The sequence below is a fragment of the Sabethes cyaneus genome, chromosome 2 (genome assembly GCF_943734655.1).
Source record: "Sabethes cyaneus chromosome 2, idSabCyanKW18_F2, whole genome shotgun sequence".
Classification (NCBI taxonomy): domain Eukaryota; kingdom Metazoa; phylum Arthropoda; class Insecta; order Diptera; family Culicidae; genus Sabethes; species Sabethes cyaneus.
The window spans coordinates 220,379,224-220,405,605 of NC_071354.1; the positions used below are offsets into that span (position 1 = coordinate 220,379,224).

General features: G+C 38.7%; 1 protein-coding gene across 3 annotated transcripts in view; it reads left to right on the forward strand.

Moving 5' to 3' along the window:
* The first annotated feature begins 454 nt into the window (after window positions 1-454).
* LOC128734934 (calcium-binding protein E63-1) overlaps window positions 455-26,382 on the forward strand; it is a 56,128-nt gene continuing 30,200 nt past the window's right edge. For 2 of the 3 annotated variants that reach the window (XM_053829343.1, XM_053829341.1), the window contains exons 1-2: window positions 455-650; window positions 26,012-26,155. In XM_053829343.1, coding sequence (XP_053685318.1) covers window positions 614-650; window positions 26,012-26,155 — 181 coding nt within the window. In that variant the 5' untranslated portion in view covers window positions 455-613. Of the gene's footprint in view, window positions 651-2,359; window positions 2,444-26,011; window positions 26,156-26,382 lie in introns of those variants that run through there. The other variant, XM_053829342.1, reaches the window with a different exon arrangement.

Below are 26,382 nucleotides of genomic sequence, written 5' to 3' on the forward strand. Positions count from 1 at the left end.
CCAAACTACTAGCGAACCAGTGACACCGGAGAAGCTCCCGGAAAAATCAAACCACCCTTCCTCCCAACCCGTCGGTAATGCATAATAAACTGCCCCTCTGATAGCATACCGAACCCGATCTTTTCTATCCCGCTTTGATCTATACACCCATACACTCATACACAACCGTCGAGAACCACTTCGTAAGCCTACCCTTGTGATCTCATCTTCAAAATTTTCCAATCGCCAAACACACCGAACCAACCAGTCGACCGACCACCCACTCTCTCTCTTGGGACTAGGCGTAGTGCACACACCCATTTATTTCTGCGGACGACGCGACGCCGGCGACCGCAACGACGACGGCGACAACAGGCTGGCTGTGCGGTGAAAAGTGAAGAAAATCGTTCAAGGCAGTCAGCTGATCTGAACGGCGACCACTACTGTGAGTGCTTCTTTCCTGCTGGCAGGAGACACAGAGAAAGAAAAACTGTTTTTCTGAGTGTGCACGGCTAAGTGAGTGAAAATTGCATCACAACCGAGAGAAGAAATTTAATCGTCACCTTTAAAAGTCGCCTAGCAACAAATACAACAACAACAACACCAACAACACCAAACAGCAGCAGCAGCAAAAATGAGTCAAAATTTTATAAATTTCTCCGAGATCAGAGGTAAGTGCCACGACCAAGCAGAAGTTAGATATTTTCGTTTCCCTGGTTCCCTGGCCCCGATCCGCCGCGGTAGCGCGTTTCGGGAGGTAGTTGTTATTGACAGAATTTCACTCTCCTCGAGTCACATGACAAATGGCTTTGTAGAAATGCCGTCCTGGCGCTTTTCGGCGCAATGGATGCCGCTGCCGATGCCACCGGTTTTGAGCGACAGGCGGCAGTGATTGGAAATGAAATTCCTCCTCTTTGAAAAACAATTTTATGTGAAGAATCCGGTGCGTGTTTTTGTTCGAACCTTCCCGTGGCTACGATGCTAGGTACTACGAAGGTGAACCGGTAAGCCAATAATGGAGATTTTTTTCATTAAGCTTCTGTTCTGGGAAGAAAATGTCTTCACAGTCAATTATTTTAGATTGAGCAGTCGTTTCGACACCGAAAAAAAAACTTCGGAACATGAAAAGAATTCGAATTTAGTCTTCAGCTTGTAAGTTGTAACGTAATTGGTATGTCACCGCATACCGGAATGTTGCTTTTCAAGTTCGTCTAGTCACTACTATTAACAATTCATACTGCTGGACAAGCCCTCGATAATATGATTGATAATTAGCATCCTTTGCTAATTTTAAACCTTTGCTTTCCTTTATTTACATCACATATTTTCACAATTAAACCAAAATGTTAGAAACATATTTTTCTTAGTTGAGAAAATAAGGAAATAATTTTCAGCCCTAAACTTGAGGTTAACCCAAAAGAATAATTATAGCGGATATTCTTATCAAACAGGCCGTAATAAGCTGAAAGGCTCGGTAGCCCTTTCCATTACGGCTTTGATTTATTCCGGCGAGCTCATCTTTTCCACTGCAGCTGAGAGTGTTCAAGCTGCTTCAATTAGATCATTAGATCAACAAGCCAATATTTACTTTCCTGTGCCACGTGGTCCAGTCATTGGCGACGTTTACCGTCTGCAGCTCTACTCTACGGTTTACTGAATGGATTTTTTCCATCCTGCGTACGGCGCGAACGTGTGGGACTGATTCATTATCGTTAGGTTAAGATTAGCACCGGTCGCCTACGCGTGCCCCGGGTGCATGACAAACCCAATTTAATAGGAAAGTACACTTGTAAACAAAAGCGCAGCCCACTACTGTGTGAATCGTTCGATTTTCGGAATTACGACTTAAAGACGACCGAATTCTTATCTCGAGTAAATCCACGAACCTATGTGTTGATACTACTGCTTCGTTTACCACTTTTACCGAAATAATCAAATTTATTTTATTTACCAAATTACTACTTGAGTTAAAAATTCTTTACCATCACCTTGATTCACCTATAAATTAAGGATTAAGCAAAACCACGATTTGAATTACTTATAATAAATCAAAAAACTTTCCCCTCGTGTGAAGTGAAACGCCTAGCGTAAGCTGCGAACATTGTGCTGCGTCTTCGACAGCTGTCAACCATCCCCGAAGATGACATCATTATATCAGTAGTGGCTGATGTGATGAGAAAATACATTCACTGTCTGTGTCGGAAATCGCTGCGCTGCCACCGCCACCGCCGTTCTGTCGACTGTAACCGACCCGACAAATGCCGGCCGACTCCGGTTCCGGTGAGCTAATTAGTAATCGATCAGCTCCTAGATTAAAACAGCCGGTATCCGCTTTCGCTGTTCGTCGTCCATGAGCAGTTGACGCATAATATGTTTTCTGGTTTCTTGTGTTGAAAAGGTTGCAGTTAAAGGTTAGATTCAATCAATCCAATGAAGAACGTAAGAACGTCCCAGTCACGACCAGGTAGATAATTATTTAAATTTGAGAATAGTTTGGGGATGAAATGCTTATAAACTGACTGACAATTTCCTTTTGCTATGTTTTCATGGGCTAAAATGGAAATTCATTTTTAAAGGTGATGACTAAGCATTTGCAAGTACTGATGATCAGGTTGTTTAGCGCCATTATTTTGTAAATTGGTTGATAAAGCCTTGCTATAACTTGCAGTCCTCTGTACCGATCGTACAGAGAAGAATATCTTTAGATCAGCAGCGTATAGTAGCTTGCAGCCCGATGGGATCACAGAGCAGAAGTCATTACAAATATGCTGAATAGTCGAAGTCCTAGGTTGCTTCCCTGCGTAACTCCGGATTCATTTTTTTTTTTTGAAACGGTAGTACTTTTACAATTGATGAAGGGACGGTAGAAGTAAGTAATGAAATTTTAGAGTGGAGGAGAAAGAGCGGAAAGGAAAATTTACTTGTTCGTAAATTTACTTGTTTGTGGGATACTCCTGTTGTAAGTTAATGTTTGAGAATGTACATGGTACATGGTGCTAGCGTTCAGGAAAAATGTGCGTGTAGATAATTGTTGTTGATTTTTTTGCCAACAGTTATGTATGTTTGTCTGTGCTTAAACAGAACGTCGAACACCAATGTGTCGGAAGCTTGTTTTGGCCTTTACCAAATTATCGCGAATGCTGATTACATTGAAAACTTTGTACTTCCGGGTGTTACACCATTAGGAGTTTTTTACATCAAATTTCACACAGCACAAGTGCCCCAGTGAACTTGAAACTTGATTTGAAATTTTACATAAAATTGGACATAATGTTAAATTAGCATTTGGATTAAAAGTTGAACTTGAAATTGGTATAAAATTCGACTTAAATTCATGTCAATTTAGACTTGATGTCTGATCACAAATTAGACTGATCATTGCCCGTTGAATTTGAATGAATTTGGACTTTAAATTCGAGTATGAAACAGGACTAGAAATTAGGCAGGAAATTTTAAATCAAATCAAGACTGCAATCAAACATGACATATCAGGCCATAGCAATTTATTTTAAGGGTGCATGTCATCCCTCCATGAAATTTGCTTGAAAATCGGAAGCTCTACAGCCTAAAATACTCCAAAAATGAGTATAGGGAGTATTAACGCTTCTAGCTCAAAACCGAAGTGGTATCTCTATACGTAAACTCTTTTTTGGGAATGAGAAGTGTCTCGTGTGAAGAATGATGAACTGGATAGAACATTTTGAAATGGACCAAAAATATATTGGAACGTTAAATAACAGGTGGGGTTCGCACCCACGTTGTTTCAGTTGATACCCGAGTGTTTTACTAACTGAAGTACTGCCGTCAAATTTTGTTTTTATTCTCCCAGTTCTATTACTCTATGCACCTAAAAGTAGATTTGAAATGGGAAGTGAAATTGAACTTTGAAACAAATTGGTTGAATTGGTTAAATTGAGGTTGGTATGAAATTAGCCATAAATGTGGACTATTTTAAGCATGAAGTTTTTCAGCAAACTGATAAATGGACTTACAATTGAACTTAAAATTAAACCTAAAATTGAACATGAGCTTAGACTACAAATAGGACTTGAAATTAGGCATAAAATAAGAGTTGGAAGAGGACATGAAGCTGGACAGGAAATTGGACTTAAAGTGAACTTGAAATAGGACACCATACGAACACATCCCTGGCACGAACGTCATTCTCATACATTTTTCTTGAAGCCGTTTGAGCCAGGCTTGCTGGCTCGATTTTACGTCAAATTTGACAGCATTTGATACATGCGTTTTCTCGTATTAATTTTGTTTTAAAATTTGTTGTCTCCCTCTATTACCACCACTATCGGAGGCGGCTTCAGTTGACAGCTGTCGTGACAGAGATCTGCATACAAACCGTTGCTTTTCAAGAGATGGCGCTTTTCTAGTGGTAGTAAAATCAAAATTTCTCACTTATCTATGTTTACCTATCTGAAAAACAATCACTAATCACATTTTTTTCACTCTGTTATACTTAATTTTCATGACTTCTGCCTAATTTTGATAAAAAACAAACTTTTCCTATACATCTCCTTAGCATCTTACTACCATTCATCCGGGAGTCCGGAAAAGTGATTTGATACCGTACGAGAGCTGAATAGGTTTGCGACATTTCAATTCGAAAAAATTAAATTTCGCAACATTAACGCAATAAATAAAAACAATGTTTACCAACTATTTATTGGTTCAGGTGTTAAACGTTATATTGCGATTAGCGATAAACACAAAAGAAACTGAGATGCACGAGAGAGTAATGTTGCTGCGTTGAGTAAATTTATAGTTGCGCAAAATTGGGCTGTTTCCGAAATGTACAATATGCGTTACAAAGTAACGACATCTGTTGTATTCAACAGGGAAACGTTGATAGTTTCAAGTAGGTATGCTCTCACGCATGGCGCATGATGAAACACTAGCGCCATTAAACATGAAACTTTAGTCAAAATAGGACCCCAAATAAAGATCTTTTGCTAAAAAAAATTTTCGTTAAATGTTCGATTTTGACTCCTCGAAATGATCCTCATATAAAATTTTATTTTATAAAGCCTCTAACTACTGTAAACATTTAAAACAATTAAAAAATACGTATATTTCACCCCATCGCTACACAGATATATGCCTTTTTATAGCAGTGTCCTCTATTTTCAGCACTTTCAAACCACACATTTTGTGCCACTCTTTACTCGTATGGCAAGAAACACTCGAGACGAAAAAAGAAAGTAATCATTACCTTACATTCGTTCTGCCTTTTTCACTTAGCCGCTGATACACATTATAGGTGTCCCACATCAAATTGCACCACGAAAGAAACACTGTACAAAATTACCTAATCGACCGATCCTTTTTAAACTTTCAGACAACAAAATACAACCCATTAGTAAGCTTCTGGCATATTTTTTCTAATCAACTTCAATACTATAACCGTATCCTCGCTCCTTACGCTTAACTCCACTCAAAAAGTTTTGTACAGCCTAGCTGCAGCTTCATCTGTACGGAAATCCACTTTTTCTTCATGTCTTCCTCAGACTTGACCTCCTTGGGATGCTTCCGTAGTGCCTGCTTCATAATCCGGTGCGTAAGAGACGTTCATGTCTTTGGGTACGAAAGTGACTCCGTTGGATTCGTACCACTCCAATACATCCTTTGAATATTGGCACGAAGATAGATCCGGCCAGAAGATCCTAGTTCCCTCGTGTTGCTTGGACAGAGAAGCGACAGTAAACACTCCTTGAGGTAGATCTACCCGTTTACAGTCCCGGTAGTCACGAACGGAGGACTCCGTTTGCCACAAGATGTATTTCTTGGCCAAAACATGTATTTCTTGACAAACTATGTAAGTTTCTGCGTCCTTACTTCCTCCGGAACATCAAACTTGTGCTGGGCGGCGAAGTACAGTAGCCCCGGAAGCTGCCGGAAGTCCGCCTTAACGTAAGTCTCATCATTCATGATGAGACTTTTGAGGATTTGTGGAATTGAGGAAGAGTGTAAACAATACACTCTAAATTAATTCTACTCAAATTTTCAAGAGAAAATACCCAATGGGTAATTTTCTAAGCGTTTCTTCCGTGGTGTAATATGATGTGGGGCACCTTTTATGTCAAAATATTTTGTGCAATGATGCCAGAAAATCTAAAAATTTTGAAACAGTGCAGGCGAAACGAATTTTTTAAAATTCAACATTCATCATTTGGTAAAAAAAATCCACATTCTTGCAATTTTACGTTGTTTAAAAAACCATAATAAATTCTTGACGCAATGAAAAAAATATATTTTTGCACCAATTTTACTCGAATTGTAAGCACTTTCGAGAAAAAATAAGAAAAGGACGGATATAAACTCACAGAAAACCTCTATTGAACATGAACATGAACATTCGTTTTGACTCCTACCTTTTATCCAATGCTGAGTGGATGAGTGTTGTGGGTTCGAATCCGGCAATAATCCCAGATAATAGCTTGGTTCGACCCATGCACCTTCCAGCATGGAGCAAAAGGTAGGAGTCACAACGACAACTTGCTAAGCGTAGCTACCTATTACCCCCCCCCCCCCCCTTCCTTTCCACTCTTTCCCCTCCATTCCCAAAAAATCCTTCTTCATTACCGGCAAATTTTCAGATTATTAGACGCCATCTTGAATCAGTAATGGCGGCTAGAGTGAATTTCTTTTTTCGCAGTTTACTCCGAAACCAAATATCATAAAAATCTGAAAAAAAATCACAGATGTTATGCTCATTGCAGGACACATTTCCATTATTTTTTACACTGTAGTCCTGCAGTGAGCATAACATCTGTGATTTTTTTCAGATTTTTATGATAATTGATTTCGGAGTAAACTGCGAAAAAAGAAATTCACTCTAGCCACCATTACTGATTCAAGATGGCGTCTAATGATCTGAAAATTTGCCAAAATGCTCCCCAGATCAAGTACTTTATTTGAATCATTTCATAATGTAATTAGGTTCGGGGGCATTTTTTGTATGAAAAAACCGGCTAGTTCCTTTTGATTTAAAACTAGATCTATTACGCAGTTAGCAAAAAACCCGGGCTATTAATTAATTATTTCTAGGCATACTTTGTGGAAAGTTCCTGAATTTGAGTAAGACCCTGGAATCATGCAAGATTGTACAGCTCTAAAAAATCATAAGTTTAGAAGGAAGCCTGATTTAGGAAACGAGGGGCTCCAAATCGGGTCTTCGCCAAGGGCGCTACAATGTCTCGCTACAGTACAGAAAAAGATATGGGAACTGTGGATAAAATGCTGAGTCGAGGCAAAACGTGCCACGGTGATGTATTTAGCATGTTTCGTAGAATTTACAAAATTTAGCAAACTTTTATAATCCACACGGGTTTATAATATAAAATAGAAGCGGTTGGCATCTTAATGACTGTTAGGAAGCGTGTAAGTATGTGTTCAATGTTACAGATGCGCATTTTTCCCGGACTGGGTATTTTATCCACAGGCATGGGCGTAGCGACGGGGAGGGGGGGGAGTTGGGGGTTCAAACCCCCCCCCCCCCCCCCAGATGAAAATATGTTCTACACTTTGTTAAGCTTCAAATGTCTGCTACCAATTGCTTAGAACACAGGAAAATTTACGGAACTAGTTGTACAATCCCCGTTGTCGTCATCAGTAGCATAGACCTCGTGCTGTTTCAACTAGTCGACTGCATGCAACTCAATCTTGGGTTACTCGTCGCCGATTTTCCAGGCGTTTCAGAAGGCGCAAATCGCAAGACCAAGTTGAGCCATCTCGCACGTAGAGCCCCTCTGTTCTGGGTGCCCGTGGGGTTGTTAAATAGAAACGTTTTCCTTATGACTGTCCGGTCCACCGTAGTTTACCGTTTGCTTCACCAGATGTCCGATGATAATCTTCCCAAGTTGTGTCTGCTGCTCGTGATTCATATACACGCAAATTTCGTTTTATGTCCACTATTATGGGGCGTAAGAACAATCGGTCGAAAAAACAGTGGACGTTAATTCAAATTTTAGACGTAAAACGAGCCGGATTAATTCAAATTCCGTATGTAAAAATATTGACGCAAAAGAAAATAACGTAAAATAAAAGGACGTAAAAAGAGATTCTAGTGTACCTCCGCCGCTCTTCGCTTCCAGCTTTTGCTCCGTGAAATATCGTCCGTAAGTGCGGGCATGTCCTCCCTGAGTATCGTCAAATCCATAAAAACTACCGTCTAATAAGGGCTATGTACTTTGTCAGCATCGTACGGTGGCTATCGTTTGCTAGCGGATGGAAGCGTTTTGCGAAGGGCAAAGTAGACTCGATTTTCTGCTTAAATGCGCCGCAAGATCTCCTTATTTGTGTTAACCGCGGCCACCAGCGATTCCAACGATTACCAACGATTACGTCCACGAAAAATGCACGTTCGTCTTCTTGAGCCTCTACCAATGATGTATTTGGTCTGCGACGCATTTATTTTTAGCCCAATCCTACTAGCTTCCGCTTTCAGTCTAGCGCAGGCGGCCTCCGCCGTTGCGAAGTTTCGGCCTACAATATCAAAGTCATCTGCGTAGCCAAGAAGTTTGCTACTTTCACTGAAAATTGAGTCTCTCGTTTCGATTTTGCTCGCCGGATCATCTTCTCTAGGGCGATGTTGAAAAGCATACAGGTTACGCTCTCAACTTGTCTCGACTTTTGCCGCGCTTGGAAGGGACTCGATCCTATTGACTCTAATAGTCTCTCCCAGCCAAGATTTGAATATACAACGTACTTCGATGTCAACTGGGAGGTGCAATTTCAACATGTACCTTCTTTTATATCAATTTGTTTTTTTTTTAAGTCAAATGAAGAACCCGGAGTATAAACCAAAAAAGCTTATGATGATTGAAAATAATTCCCCATTTCCTGAATAAACCCCTTAAGGTTAGGCTATGTAAATTTTTTTTGTAAACCCCCCTCCCCCCCCCCCTAAGAAAAATTTCTGGCTACGCCCCTGTCCACAGGTATAATACAACAAGAACACACTGATAGTGATAGTTTTTCCTCCAGAATATGAAGAACAGAAAATGGTTGCAAGATACGACGCCAACTGGAATAGTCAATATGGGGACAAATGAAACTTCAAAAGTGCAAGTAAGTGTTATTTTTATATGCCACGTGGCATATAAAAGTATAAACATAGAGTATAAACATAAATGGTACTAATGTTTATAAAATTTCTCATTGTATGTTTTTTAAGTCATAATGTTGGAAATTAAGTTTGGTTGCTATGGAAACATATTGTAGAAAATTTTTCGATAATGGAAACAACGATATGGAGCTGAATAGGTAGAAAACTGTTTATTTCAACGAATTTACTGTCGTCACACAAAAATAGAGAGTCGCAGAACAGCAAGCCTTGCATAGTTTAGTTGAGAGCATCATGATACTTTAGTTAGTTGTCATTACGAATTAATTTTACTACCAAAAACTTGACTATTCTTTGATCCATTTCCACACACGGGGGGATAGCAGAAATAGGTATAACCTCACGTCGCGCTGTATTAGTTCGAATGCAATAAAAATTGTATTATAATAAACCATTTATTTAACGATTTTCTCGCACAGTACAGCAAAACTATTATTTTCCTATAAATTGTTCGGAAAATTTTACATAACAGAAATGCAAACTTGTTCCATAACCGACATTATTGAAACTAGGAAGGGCCCATTCGTTCGGTTTTCAAACAACAATTACGAAATAAAAATGACATCCACAAAATGTTATTGCCATTCAACTTTATATAGAATTATGTTGTTCGATATTTTCCGACGTAATTTTTCAACTGAAATCGTAAAATAATTGTTTCCGTGGTTGAAATTGTAGTCCAATAAAATCATCGAACCGGGCGGAAACGGAAAACAGGTTTGATTGAATGATTTTCGCTTTACCGTCCGTGCCGGATGATGTCGAATAAATGTCTGTCGGTAGAAATATTGGTCGGTACTAACGCTGGAAACCCTACCACCAGCGGTGCATGTATACAGTGAAACACACTGAAAACAGAATTATTCTCCTGGAGTTGCTCTACAGAGCTGCGACCAGATAGGACTAACCGGAAAATCAAACAACAGTTCCGATATCGCATCACGGATAGCAACCACTAAATGTCTATTTGTCTATGATAGGAGACACGGCTCCTTCATGGAGAAAAAGCAATCAACATTTAGACACGTGATACATACAACAATCGCGACATAACTGGTTTAACCATGGCATATCGGAACGATTCATACTCGGGAAAGGGTCGAAAACTTTGATTGAATGTTAAAAGTGATAAAAGTCATTTTCGCACACAACCATGCGAAACTCCCGAAACAGCCATAAAAATGCAAATCTAAATTGATATTTGATTGATCGAAAATATTTGAACCAAACTAACCGTTCTCCGATTCCTGCAACGCAACGTACAGGATCCGGCGGCGAAGTGGCATGACCACCACAAGCGGTGATGGATCGTCGAGTGTGTATGATGCCGGAAATCCCACAGACAAATAATGCAATTTCCATCAGTGCAAGCAAAGAGCGTCATATCCATGCCAACCAACCAACCAACCAACGCGAGCGCCAGGACGGATGCGTACGCGTGTGCATGCGGGCGCATGTTTGCATTCACGGAACGATGGCCGGCTTCGCGCGCCCGGAACGGAAGTTGAAAATCCTTTTTTAAAATGAACTCTTAGCGTGGTGATATATTTTACGGTTTTGCTGTTGTACTCGTCGTCTGCATACTAATGAGATAGCCCCGTCTAAAAGCAAGCGGATAGAGAACATATTTTGCAGGAAATACTAACACTTAACAGCAAACCAAGCGAGAATAAAGCTGGACGATAACGACTTTCTAATTATTGCTCGAACAGTTGTTCATTTCACAAATGCTATTGCGTTCGTATCGTCATACACTAATCGGTTATAGTTGTGTTTGAATCTTCGCTTTTGCTCTATTTACAAAATTAATCTTAAATCTTAGCTCATATTAAAGCCAAAATCTTACTGTTGATTTATTGATTTTCTTGAAATAAAATTGTTGTACTCGTTTTCCGGTTTCTCTCCGCGAACCAAATCGCAGGATATATTTTCCACTTAACGGTCTGCGGATAACACGTTAATCATAAAATTGTTATGAACAGTACCTCTTCAAGGGTAGCTATTCGTGCTATTGCGATAAAACCCACTGGCAATATATGAAATTTTCCACCCGAAGGACTGTGTCGCTTTTCAACTTTGATTACCACTTCTATTGCATGTTATGATGACTGCCAACGCAAAAAAGCAGCATTAAAGTATGTTCGGAATCTACATTGGATGCCGGCAGGTGTTCGCTTGCCTGTACGATTGCTAACCTCCCTCGAACGAACCGGGGGGTAAAGACGGGAAAAAGCTCATTTGTCTGGAGCGGGAATTTTAATAACTTTTCTTTCCATTTTCATGCCCGCTTCCTGTCTTCTGGAACCGTCGCTCTTGCTAGTTTATTTCTCAATCATGGTCTGCGGGGAACGATGTTGATTGCGATGGGCGCCTGGGGAATCCACAACTATAACGGCGCACCTTCAGACAGGTGGCAGAAAAATATGCAAATCCCGTATATATTTATCACAGTTTATTTTTTGTTCTCTACTTTAAATTTTCTGCTTCATGATCATGAAGATTTACAGAAATTTGCTCTTAAACTAACAATTTATTTTTCAAATAAAATTTAGGTTTCATGGTCATGTTAAAATATAAAACTGTCATGTTCCAGGCATTTTACCTTGTCAGACCAGCTTAAAACAATTCCATTCATCTTGATAATGCGATTATTATTCGATTTGAGGACAGAAGCTCTTGTTGGCTTATGTTCCTACCGATTTTCAATACCTTCGCTATTGTATAACGAGGATAGAAACGACAGCCCAACCTGTACACCTGTACCACCGGGGCAACCATTCGTCGTTGAAAGGAAGAGAATGTAAGTAGTGGCAAACGTCGAATGATAAAGTTCTGGTCACTTAACTCCTACACAATTTTGCTGCCTAATTGGTTGTCTAGATTGTCGTGACTCCTAGCTCCTAGCCAGACAGGACACGACCCGTCCGTCCGTGTTGTATCCGCACTAGTTATGTATATTATGCGGCGGTAATTATCTGTTGGGTCCAGCGCACGGTTCACGCTCGTTAATATCATTACATACTAGCAAATAACAAACAACGAAAAAATAAATACTTTTCCGAGTAAATTATGGCACAGGGCAGCGCGGTTGCGGACATGAACGCAATGAAGCGGTATAAATTAGTGGGAATAATGTAATTACAGTTTAGCGGTTTTCGTCCCGGTTTTTGTGGATATTACCAACCACTCATATGGTTTTGGCTTTTTCTTTTTTGTTGTGAAATTATTTAATAGACGCTAATACCGTAAATGTTCGCATTGACGACGTATCATGACCCGAATCGATATTACTAAATTGTTTTCTTCGTTTTTGTTTATCTAAGATTCTTCTTTCTATCAAAATGTTGACTAGGATGATCATTCATTAATGATTTTCATTTAAATTTGGATGAAAAATACACTTCCCTTAGTTGCAGTTGAAGATGCAGTTAATATGATTTTATACAAGTGCGCTGAAGAAATCTCTAATTTGGTGCTTCAGTTGGACATTAAAAATATTGGTTTCTTTCATGTTTTCAAGTTTTGAGGACAAAAGAGACCTCCAGTCAGACTTATTATTTTTACTAAAAAACAGAAACTTTTCTGCGTATCTTGTCAATAACTCAGAGATGGTTTTTGGTTTGGTTTCGAAATTTGGTTTTCGAGAGAGGTATAATTTTTTAAAAAGTTAGGTTGCGATAAGGTAGTTGAGACGCATGGTGGGGTGCGGGGAAACAACAAGTGCCAGTGCTCGAAAAAATGGGCAGCCCTGCATGAAGGCGCATTCAGTATTACCCCTGGTAGTATTCTTTTGTCTGTCAGCCCATGGACATGACTACTGAACTGCTGACAGTGTTTGTCTTTCTTAGTTTTCTACCCTTCAAAAGAATTCATTCATAAGCTGTCAGTCAAATTTCTTGCTCTTGATTGATAGTTTAGATCTCAAAGGTTAGTTTTTTAAACTGCATGCGTTTTAAAATCAGCCAAAACTTGGATGAAAAAAAATTGTATTTGAAATTGGACTTAAATTTAAAGTAATGGGTTGGAAATTTTACTTGAAATTATACGTAAAATCGGACTTAAAAGAGAATTTCAAGAGTTTTTGGTTAGGTGATGGTTAGGGACCTCGCACCTCACTAAGAGGGTGGGCTCCCATACAAATGAAACACAAATTTCTGCCTAACTCGAGAACTAATCAAGCAAATGGAACAAAATTTGGCATGTGGGTGTTCTTGGAGACAAGATTTTTTTCTATGGTGAATGGAGATCCCTCCTCTCTTTACGAAAGGAATTATGACCCCTCTCCCCTTTAAGAGGGGAGGCTCCCATAGAAATGAAATACAAATTTCCTCATAATTTGGGTACTAATCAAGCAAATGGAACCAAATTTGGCATGTGAAGGGTTTGGAAGCAATAATTTGTTTTATGGTGAATTATGACCCCTCCCCACTTTGAAATACAAATTTCCTCATAACTCCAGAACTAATCAAGCAAATGGAACAAAATTTTGCATGTGGGTATTTTTGGATTAACATAATTCATCTTATATCAGGATTGACATAATTCATCTTATATCTAACACGTTTTACCTCTTTCACGTTCCTTTTTTCTTCTTTTCTGTACCGTTTTGCCTTCAGTTTTTCCTCATCCCTTCCATTTATCCTTTTTTCACTCATTTTTTTGTGTCCCGTATTTTTCGTTATTTTTTTCTTCGTTCCCTGTCCATTTTCTCTTATTTTAAATTCAGTTATTCCTCTTGTTTTTCATTAATTGATTTGTAAGTTTCTGTCCCATTTTCTGTCTTTTCTCTTCCCTTTCTCCTTTTTCCTCTCTTCATTTCCAGTTTTCGTCATTTTTCAACGCTCTTTCTACTCGTTTTTCATCTTCGTCTGTTCCGTTTTTCCTTCCCTTTTTCCTTTCTATTGCCCTTTAGCTTTCTCTATTTTTCTAATCAGTTTTCCAATTCTTATCTCATTTTCCCTCGTTTTCTTTTCCATTTTCTCACCGTTTCTATAACGTTTTTGCAATTTTTGTTCTCTTCACGGTCCCGTCTTCCATCTATTCGTCTCGTTATCGGTCTTTCACTCACTCTCTCGTCTTCCTTTCTTCCTCCCCACTGCTTCTTCTTTCTCTTGTTTTCTCCTTTTCCGTTTTTCGTCCTTTCAGTCAAGTTTTCAGTCCTATTTTTCTCTTTCATGTCCCGTTTTTGCACTTATTTTATTATTTTCAGGCCAGTTTTTCCTCTTTTCCAGTCTCGATTTTAGTTTTTTGTTCCGCCAACTCCTTTTCAATTATTTTGTAGAATCATCGTTCCAAAAAAAAAAATTATTTTGTTTTCGTCTGTTCAGTTCTTTTTTTTATTATGATCTTGAAATTTTTTCCGTTTTCGTTTTTTTTCTGTTTTACTCTTTTTTGATTTCGTTTCTCAATTTTCCTGCTACTGTATTTTCTTTTCTTATTTTTCAATCCCGTTTTTACTCCTTTTCTGCCCAATTTGTCCTTACTTTCTTTGTCGTTTTTCCTTTCCTTTGCTTTCCTTTCTGCGTCTTTTTCTATCTAGTCCCCACTTTTTGCTTTGTTTTATATATTTTCTCCCATTTTCCTCTCTCCGTTTTTTTTTATTTTTACGTCCCATTTTTCTTCCACTGAGTCACGATTTTTTTTTCTCGTTTGTTCAACCAATTTTTGTCACCTTTTCCCCCGCACTCTTTTCCTACCTCTAGATCGGTAATCCATCTGTGAATATGCTAAGCAAATTAATTTACATTTAAGAAAAAACTGTCAATACAGCGTACAATTTGGTTCACGAGATATAAATTCCTGAATTTGTTAAATACTCAGGAAAACTAGTTTTTCGGGCATAACTCAGGAACAACCAAAAAAGCAAACATGAAAATTTAATCAATAAAAGATTAAACTTTGACAGACAAGAAAAAAAAACATTTCCAAAAATTTTCATGCGGCAGAAAACAATTTTTCGACTTTTTTGGAGTTTTCCACCATCACCTAACTCGAAATCGAATTTTAAAGTTATAAAGAGGCTTAAAATTGGCCTTGAAGATGGATTTGAAATCGAAGTTAAACCACTTAAAATTGGACTTGAAATCAGTTTTCAAATTTGCACACCGCATATTTTCATTAAAAATCATATCATTCTCAAATGAATAGCTCTATGTACACATATTTTCCTAGATGTGTTAAATAAGATAAAAATTTGCAAGCATTTGGAACTTTCGACCAAAATGTGGAGTGCGTAGAATTAGGCACCATGCACAGAATTAGGTGCGTTTACAATACTTGAAGATGGATTTAAAATCTAATTTGAAATTAGACTTGACTAGAAATTAAACTTCACTCTTAAATGAGTCTTCCTGAAAATAGGTTAGATTTAGCTAAAACTTGGTAAAAACTACTCAAAATGCCCCTAAAGTGCGCAAACTCAGATTTTGAGTAGAAAATTTAATTAATTTTGGCTAATTAGTACCAAGAATTGAATTTTTCGCTGTGACAAATAACACAGTTTTGCGTTTCTACTACCAACTTTTTGGTTAAAAAACTACTCAGAATCTGAGTTTGTACACTTTAAGGGCATTTTTAGTAGTTTTAACCAAGTTTTAATTCAATCCAACTTATTTAAATCCATTTAAGAGTGTTGGAAATAAGTTGCATTCAAATTGCACTTGAGTGTTTGGAATTGTACTTAAACTAGACTTAAAATTGGACTTGAAACCAGTGTTGAAATTGATTTGAATTGAATTTTGAAAAGCTTTAAGCCTAAATTAGGCTGGAAACTAAACTTGAGATTCAATTTATTACTGGACTTGAAACTGGATCTATGTTTAAACAATTAGTTTATTTATCGCAAAAATATGTGAAATTAACTGCTTACTAAAATCGCCTCCAACTTATCCATTGTTTCGCATGCTGTGTGGCATTTACGCTGTCTTATTGCAACTACATATCAGCTGGATTCAATGTTTGTATTTGGTGCAACACAATAAGCCGTAATCGATATCCGATAGCAGGCTCCATTGAGTTCTCGATCGAAATATATATTCTCCTTCCAATTCATAAAAAAACACTAAAATAATTAAGCTCAATTTAAAATTACCCAAACACATAATAAAGTACCCACTCAAACGTTTTTCTGTAACGTTCCATTCTTCCGTTACATGATTGTTTTAATCCAGCTAGCCTCAACAACTCATTTCCTCGTGAACTCATTTAATTATTTAGTTCTTAATTTAGTGCGCAATTTTCCCCGAGACCGGCGGGTCTACGACTATTTACTGTAGTACTGTACAGCATCCGCTCGCAGACAATACTTCAATCCGAACTTTACTCGTTAGGAAACACTCCACTCGCTCGCTCGCTCGCTTGTAGGTATATTGTTCCACAGCTCATCTCAGCTCGTGCTCGTTACAGTCACAAGCAGTGGTGCTGTGCTGCCGCAGTTTTTGCCATCCTCAGCAGCAGGAAACATCTCCTTTGGGTATTTCCGGTCCGCTCTCTAACGACGCACCACGATCCGTCAATAAGGGATGTTCAATGTTTTCAGTATAATACTGGTAAAGTTCAGATTTCAGATCTTAATACCATTACCAATACGAAAAATTCAAAATAATATTCTTTGTAGATTATAATGATAAAGTAAAATGGTTTTCGGCAGAAAATTTCAATGGAACTTACATTAGATTGTCAACCAAGCATCTCTACCATTGATAACGACATAAACTTCAACCAATTAGTGCAATTGTCAAAAGTGCATGCTAAAGCAGCAAAGCAAGTGATAAACTTTCACATATCTACATGGTAAAGACTTCATGACTGACTGGCATATCACGAGTGTTTACGTCTATGTCAATATGAAAATCATTAAATTCTGAGCATTACGAGTGGTCTGTACATTGTTTATGGTAATGATGATGATGATAATTATGATGATACGCCTTTAGCAGTTTCCTTTTTCTTTTATTAAATAACCTTTTCATCGTTTAGAACCGAATTCTTACTCTTTTAAATACAATAAAAATATTTTCGAAGACCGAACATCGGGCTTAGAAATTTCATTGTTTTTCGAAGTCAAAGGAATTCTTCTTAGTATGCGTCATCTCTACTGCCTCTTACGCGTACATTTCATACAATTGATGACACTAGGCGTTCAGTTTGCATTTGATTTAAAAAACTTGTGATGAGCAGTACGACTATGAAATCCCATCACACAATCCCTTTGTTCCAGATGAAAACATGTTGAAAATTTTCATTTCAGAACCATACATTCCCTTCCAGGGCAGTTGTGTGGTTTAATATTTCCCGACCCCATAAAGTTTGTCAGTAGATAGATTTGCAATCTGTTCCAGTGGAAAATAAACTCTCCATTGTGTGTGTGTCGTTGATTTGCGGCCCTTGCTGTTGACCGCAGCCAGTTGCTATATTAATGCCACTTTGCCGGAAAACCTGGTCACGATATTTTGTTTTTTTTTTGCGACACCCATTTTTCCACACTGCCCGAGAAAAAAAAGCAACTTCCATTTTCCACCAGTGCCAATCGATTCGAGAAATACCTCCTAGCGGTAGTGTGAAAACAGATTGTAGCTGTCTTGCCGAGTAATAAATAATTTTCAGTGCCGTTTCACACTCGACCATGGTCTCGAGAAAAATCCAGTGCTGAAAGCAACCTTTCACAAAAGAGAAACAAACACAATTTATTATTCACCACCAGCAGCAACCAACCGGTGTGGAATGGAGAGCAGCTTGCTAGCTAACATTATTCTGTGGAACACAGGAAAATGATCATCAGAGAAAACTCGTTTTGTCTCGTCCAACAAATGGAGAATTTTTTCTGTCGTGATTTTTAACTGTCATAATGGAAGGACGGTTAGGATACACAAAAGGTTTTAACCCAATTCAAGGATTTCAGTAGACTTAACTGGTGACGGGAAAAAACGGACGATGAATAAAAGTCTAATGTTTGCCGCCTATGGTTGCCATAGCACAAAGTGTCATCCGTCGCCGTGATTCAAACCCACGCCGCATTTTTGGCGGAACAAGAAAAAAACGCTCAGCAAAAAACTAACTAAATGATATAGGTAGTCTTTAACTATGAAACTTTCACAAACGTAGGTGTATAGAAATGCTGATTTTCCAGTAAAACTCTTATCTTGCACCAATCTAACATCGAATTAAACCACCCACGCTCACCGCCTAATGACCATTGAACATTGTTTCGCACGATTTTATGAAGGACCGTACGTACAGGTTATGGTCGCTGTAATTGGTCGTGTCCATCATCGCCGCCGAGATTTTCCACCCTGATACGCCTTTCGCTTGATATCGTTCTGTTCTGCCTATATATCATCATCGTCAGTGACGTGCCCGGCCGGTCCTTCTACCGAGGAGGCACAACAAACTTTTGCAAAAAAAGTTGGCTTTTGATTTGAATTATAACCAGGCTTCTGCCGTGCTCTGCAAAAAATCTCAATTCTCGGCGTTTTACTGGCAAAGCGCAGAAGACGAATTGATTTGCTCTCACTCTCAGTCGGATGTTACCTTCTCCGACGTGACAAGTTTTGTTTTGCTTTTGCGGTGCTATGCTACTTTGCTCTACCGGCTAGTGAGCATCAGTTTGGTTCCATCTTTCTTTTTCACGGAGCTCGTCGTTGTGCTCCTTCTGCGCAAGATGAGTGGTCGTAAGAGAAAACAGTATTCACGTATCATTCGGAGGGAGAGGAAACGGTTGAACAGAAAACGAAAGCAACTTGATCGTTGTGAGAAGCGTATTGCTCTGCCTCTCTATGTAAGATGAGCAAAATGAAGCCTGATTATAACATATTCTCTAGTGTTTTTCGATTCTGTTTACTGAACCGTGCTGTCACAGAAGAATATTGAAATATAAGTGGTTCATTCTTATATTATTGCTATTTAATGTAGTTTTAACCAATTGGTCATTCACCACCACTCTTATATTATTTTTGAATTCTTTTAGTCATTTTATGTTCTGTTATTTTTATGCAATTATTGTGTCCTTTTGGTGTATTTTTTGTTTTTTTTTCGTCGTTTCTAGCACTTTTGTGATTATTGTAATGTTTTAACCAGTTGTTGCATTATTTTTGTGCCATATTTGTGCCATTTTTAGTTACTTTTGTGTCATCCAGAAATCAATTTTGAATCATTTTATATTATTTTATATATTTTATATTTTTGTGTCATTATTAGGGTATTGTCGTTGTCGTCGGGCCACTGTTATGGTCGGGCCATCACGATTTTACAGTTTTAGTAATTCATGATATCTATGATACAACCATTGTAAAACTTCTTACTGTGATAGCTAACTTTTCACTATATTGTGAGTTTCAATCGTGTATTCAAAACACCTGTACTAAATTCAGTGACTAAATCTTACAAAAAAAGTTTACCAGGCGCAATGAACTTTTCTTCAAGAAATAATTCATGAAATGCCATTATCGAGATAAATTTTGAAAAGGTATGAAGTGTGTTGTGCTGCACACGAAGACTGTAGAAAAATCCCCTCCAGTAAGGTGTTTTGGAAGGCTAAGGTGAAATACTAGAAAAGCGCTATTTGTAAAGGTCGGGCCACTTGAGTAGTCATGATTGGGCCACCATAATTTTATCACGTAAAATTTGATGAAATAAAGCAAAATTAATACGTTAAAAACCTGGATTTTTGTTGTTTTTTCATTGTAGTTGTACACTTCGGAAAAGGCGATTGTAGCAATATTGATTTTACAAGATTGCCAAAATTTCGCAAAAATGCAATTAAAAATAGGGTATTTGTACCTATATGAGCCGGAATTCGCGGAATTCATTCTTTTTATGTATCTATATAGAAATTCAATACGTATGTTTTAGCTTTTCTGCGGTGGCCCAGCCTGCACAACATGGCCCGACTATGGCAACCTTTTTTGTCTTCACGTGAATGCCTTTAACTTTTTTATTTTTCAAGCAATCAGTTCAAAACTTTCCGGAAATTTACCTTATTCTTAGACCTTTGCAACGATGCATTTAGATTTCCAAATTTTCTTTTGAAACGAAAGTTATAAGCGAATTCCAAAACGTGGCCCAACCACGACGACACTCCCCTATATCATTTTTACGTCGTTTGTTGTTTTCTTATCAATTTGGGCAATTTTCCTCCATCGATGATAGCGGCTGATACGTACAACTTTCTGAAGGGCACAGTTTGGTTTTGACATTCAATGCAGGAGCGGTTACTGCGGTTACTATGGAATCCACCACGGTTGTTTGCCGGTTGAGTGGAAGAATGTAAACATTGTTTAGTTTTCGTAGAGCAGCCGAAAAGAAATTTGGTTACACGGAAGCGCAGTTTTGGGGGTATTTTTTGCTGAAATATTGTCACATTGACCCAATGCAAAGATTATTAAATGATAGCTCAGAAAGCACAAAAATTCACTTCTATTCAATTAAATTCCTTTTCGGCTGGTCTGCGAAAACTAAACAATGTTTACATTTTTCCACTCAACCAGCAAACAACCGTAGTGGCTTCCATAGTAACCGCAGTAACCGCAGTAACCGCTCCTGCATTGAATGTCAAAACCTAACTATGCCCTTCAGAAAGTTGTACCCATCAGCCGCCATTATCGCTGGTGGAAAGCTGGATTGGAGGATTGCTAATGTCCGCACTTTTTCGAAACCAGACCACTGTACAGTGTTTCCCAACCTCTTTTGGTTCACGAGTCGCCATGGAATTTCGTATACTACTATTTTGCTGCGAGATAAATTTTTGGTAAACTCCTATTTGGGAAACGCTGTTTTACGCAATAAAAAAACACTAATTTTCGAGTGCACGCGTTTGAAAAATTACTAAATGTCATGGCATGTCCTACTTTTGTCATTTTCAATACATTTTGGCAAGAAAACGGGGTGTTTTACTAACACAGACATCAGTTTTATGTCACTGTGAAACATGAGCTTAACAAGAAAACTTTTTCTGCTCATTATATCACCAAGTTTTTAGGTACTGAGCGCATAAGATTTGAAACCATTCTTTTTTTTTGTATGCCAGACGGGCATTGGGTTAATAGGCCACTTCGACAGTCTTAATGATCGTCTTTTGTGGCAGATTCCAGAAACCATTCTTTGTTAGACCACCAGTTTCATTATCGATACAATTGTAGAAACTTGTGCTAGCAATATTCTAAATTCTGCATTTACTAACAATGAAGTGTCTTGCCAGGGCAAGTTATAATAGTGGTACTTGCTTGAGGTGCGAATAGTTGGTTTCAAGGTCCGATGCTGGTCTAACAAGCCAGTCGTCGTATGTTTGATTCTCGGCTAGGCGGTGCTGCTAGATAGAGTAAGTAGGATCGTTGCACTAGCCCCGTAACTGTCATGTACTCTAATAGCCGACTGCGAAGTCTGTCGATAAAGAAGGGTCAAGTTCTCAGGAGGACGTTTATACCCATGGCTTTGCTTTACTACCAGGTTCTAGGAACGAGATAGGTAATGCAAAAAGGAGTAAAAAACACATACACACCCTCACTTTGAGCTGAACTCTGCTTTACCGCCCATCAAAGGGATGAAATGCGGAATACAACACCTGGAGGATTTCAAAATAGATCAAAATACTGGTCATCCATACAAAAAATGGCCATGTTGCGAAACATGCTTTTTTGGAAAATGAGTGGTTTTTGCATGACCGATGAAATTTTGAGCTACACTGTGTTATTACTTTATTATTGCCACTCTGATTTTCAAGATTAGGATTTGATAGATAACATTTATGCAAAGGACAACAGGAATAAGATTTTAAATTTGGCATTTCTCGATTTCATCTCTATCAATAGCATTTATTTTTGGCAATACAAAATATCTCGCCTACCAAGGCTATGGTAAAATGCTAACTAGGGTAGATGCTCCATTAGTTGCGCCACTAAGCACAATATAACTTCATTTTTCTTGTTTATTGAGGCATATGCTTCAATTAACGCTTGTGGGATATAAATTTATCAAATACAATGTATTTGTCACAAGGCAAGACAATTTCTTTCGTTGTACGACAAGCTTTATAAAGAAAAAATAAATTTTCCGATTCAATTATATTGTACCAACAGTTGCGCTAATGTTTCCTTAATTAAGTTAGGTGTTCCTTTAATTGTGTTATTCCATATACATTGCTAGGTTGCTAAGTGAAAAAACATCGTAGCAAAACTATAGATGAGCGCCTATGTTGTGCGCTCCAATTGGGCGTTAGATTTTGGAAAATTGGCATTTTAGCAAATAATGCTTTAATTTTAAATGGTGTAGTCTATCTACCAATACTTCTAAAAGCCTGTTTTATATAATGAATGTAATTGTTTTATCTAAAATGCTACGGTGACGAAAATATGCATTAATAATGAATAGTAGCGCAACTATTGGTACTACCACAACTTTAGGATCAACTATTCTACATCTAACAGATGTATTCGTGTCTATAAACAAGCCTTCTGATTTTTTTGGGAAGGGAAGAAGTGTCTGATGCGAAGTTAGGTTGTGCAATGGCAAATGGGACACGAACCACAAGAATCTCTCAGTTCCCGGCCGAGTATTTTAGTCTTTAAACTATTGCCTCACCCTTGGAGGAATTAGTGAAATAACAATTCTAGACGAAATGGCAGCTTCTCAAACGCAAAAAACCGATTCGGCGTAAATTTTAACTAAATCCCTTAAATCTTCAAAATTCTTTATTTAAACAGACACGTTTGAAAATTTTCGCAGTAGTCTAGCAGAAGTTGGGGCAAACGCCCCAGTGTACTCCACCCTGGGCACACCCTTATTCATCCCACTTAGTCGCCGAGCTCAGTTTAATTTTCCAAAAGACGAAAGAAAAGTGCCAACGCAAATGTGGCCGACAAATTTCCCCCGGCCCGGCTAGGGGACAGCTGAAATCAGACGTCGTGAAATGTTTATGCATTGAACAGATGAATCGGACTGGAAAATCTCATTATGAATGCTGCTCACCTGTTGCGTGGGGTGGGCGGTGGGTGTCGATGTGAACTATGATCCAAACGTGTGAATGTCAAATTGAAAAGTTGGAAATAATAAATCGATTTTTCGAAATTGGTTTTTCTTTTCAAGCATTAAATCGTGAATTACTTGCACTTTCAGCAGAGTGTTTGCATGTTTATTTACTCACGAAGGATGACTCAAAAGGTCACAGGAACCTATAATTCTTCAATTTGCCCCTCCTCTAGAGAGGGGTGTAAATCACTAGACGACGCATTGCTTACTGTGTTTCCCTCCGTCAATATTCACCCTTCAGCTGTGACCTTTCAATGTACCATCAGTTAGGTAGGTACCTCTCTGTCTGGTTCCGAGTCCGTTGCTGGTAAACTTTCTTAGTTAAGTAAAGACGCAGTTGGAAATTGCTATCGCGATGGCAACTTTGCATGTCTAGAGCCGATTTACTCCCGCTTGATGAACGCACGGTAAATTAGGTTAGTTCGAAATTGAGTGAAATTTGCAATTTTCTCAAAAATTATCCTACCAAGTATTGGGGTTGAGTTTGATCAAACAAAAAAAAAAGTCTTCGTTTATAATAAAACTTTTTAAGTGCAGTTTTTTACAATTTCGTCCACCAATTATTCACTGTGTTAAAAATGCGAACTTCGTCCTTCCCTATGGGCAGTAGCACGTGTTACTGCTCCTGGTGCCCATGAAACGTAGTTCCTTCCCAACCTCAATCACGCCTTCACAAATCTCAAACCCATCTTAACGACTACTACTACCACTACTACCGAGGGTTTCCTTTTTCACTCGTCCACCCACGCATCGCCGATTCCAGTCCCCGCCGGGAAATTAATGTGCCTTTTCATAAATTACTACCGTTATTTTATTGCTCCACCCTCACACAACGCCGAGCTGCGATGCGATGGTACTGTGATTTTAGCAGCCATATACGGCATATCCTTTATTACACCCCCGGCCATGATTGTTAGGGACTTGCAAACTAGGCGCCAATAATGGCTGACCTTGAGGGAACCTTGCCTGCTGGCTTGTACGGTGTCATGTCACGGCAGCTTTTCGCTGAAACTTAGACGGCGGCACGACGTTGACGTGGTCACTACCAACCGGGGGGAATCCTCTTCCTTGAAAAGCAAATGGCCAATTTGTCCGACATCACGGAGCAAGCTAAGCATGTGCTTGTATGATGAAAAGGATAAGGAAAGTCATCTCATTTCGGTAGTAAGATTGACAGTCAGAAACAGGAGTTTTAACGAAGAACAGAAGAACGGCAAACAAAATGGCAAAAATCTTGTTGGCAAATCATGCCGATCAAACGCGCTTACGTTCACAGATTTCCCGTTTCGTGGCATTTTCTGCTCATACTAAGTAGAGCAGTCGGGTCTTTTTTCCCACCCAGCTATAGAAGGAACTGAGCATCGCGTTACGGACTCCCAAACCGACGATAAATATATCTTTTAGGGGGGAAATTTGAGTGAAATGTTTTTTTTTTTTTTTTCAGACCGGATATCGTCTCAAAGGCACTTACGTTCTACGAAGTAATTGCCTTCCTAATTAGATACCCGAGCTTCTCAAGTGATATAGGTTTTAGCAGCTGCGATTCATTCCAACCAGTTCGTGGGTTGACTCATGAATGTTGTTATGTGCCAAATTTAATTTTCAGCTTGCAAACTTTTAACTTACCTAACTGACAAGTTCCGCTTTCAAATCCTTCGTAAGTTGTTCCGACACTAGCAGATCGTTGGTGGCAAAAGGTCAACTTCAACCGGCATTTCTAACCGAGAAAGACATACGACCTGCCGAAAAGTTTTCAACAGATAGGAATATACTCAGCAAAAAGTCTGATTTATTGTGCAACTCTCTACGCACGCAAACTTTTGGCGACATGGAGAAAGCCCACAAAACTTTCTGTTTTTGCTTTCTTTTGTTGGTAAGACGAGAGGGTGTAATTTCAATCCGAAGACAAGCTTTTCATTTAAAAAGTTAAAAAGTGGAATACATTATGAGATCGTATGTTTTATACTGACTTTTAAACACGTTTTCTTCGAGGGGAAATTTACCCTTTGTTCTCCATTCCATTCCATTTGGTAACCTTTCCTGGGTTGACACATTGTGGAATTTTAAAAGTTCTTTTATTAACAGTTCAATTTAATTTGGGTTGATAAGATTTTACTCGGATAGTTTTTATCGCATCAACCAGTACTATTCGAAAAAAACACTGAAGGAAACTTAAAAACTATTTCAAGAAAACATGCCCTCACTAGTAGGTAGATTACAGTTGGTTTTTTAGTTGTGAATTTGATTATTGTATTATTGTCGTTGCCCCTCGGATACAGTTTTTCTTTTCTCGCTGATACAATATAAAAGTAAAACAAATCAGATGCTTTGTATTCCAAACGAATGCGCAGCAAGAAAAACTTGAAAGCTTACCAACATCATGATGAATGAGTTCTCCAGGAAAACCTCAACATCTTCCTTCTCCCAGCAACCGATACGACCGCCCACAGCATTCGATCCAAAACGCAGCTCAGTGAAGCCATCTCGCTGCTTGTCTCCTCTGGGGACATACTATCGAAAAAGGGATTTTTATGCTAATACTGGAAAGCTTCGGTAACAATTTGCACCGAAAAAAAGTTATGTGTGCCACCGGAGAAACTTCGTCTGTCCCTTCGAGGGCAATACGTTGTTTGTTCGTTCACTTCGAAAAACCATTATCAACTTGAGGCAATTCGACCACTGCTAGCGTTGCTACGCTATTGATGAGATTGCCCTCTACCACTTCGCTAGCAGGGCCAGACCGATCGAATCAAATCGAACTTCGTACGAAGTCACGTTTGGTATTTACTCTTTCGGCCAGGATTTTATCCTGCCCTAAGCCATCCGATTGAAGCACTGAAATGATTTGCATGTTTATTTCTCTCTTTCTTTTTTCAGATTTACGAACGGCATTTGACCTGTTGGACCGAGATCAGGACGGCCACGTGACACCAGAGGAACTGCAATTCATGCTGCGGAACCTAGGCATTCACGTGCGCGACGAGCTCATCGATGACCTGCTGCGTGAAGCCAGCCGAACAGGTAGGGTGTGCCGGAAACGCAGTTTTCCATTTTTTTAATCCGTAAATAAGGCTGTATAAAACACGTTAGTTTATCCATATAATGAAGCACCATTTAACACTTGAGGGATAATGCTCAAATCAAACTATTTGGATTTAGCGTGCTGTAGCAACAATGGCAGGGTAATTAACTCAATTATCGATAAGCTCAGCCTCAAATTGGATTGGATAAATGTGTATAATAAACAT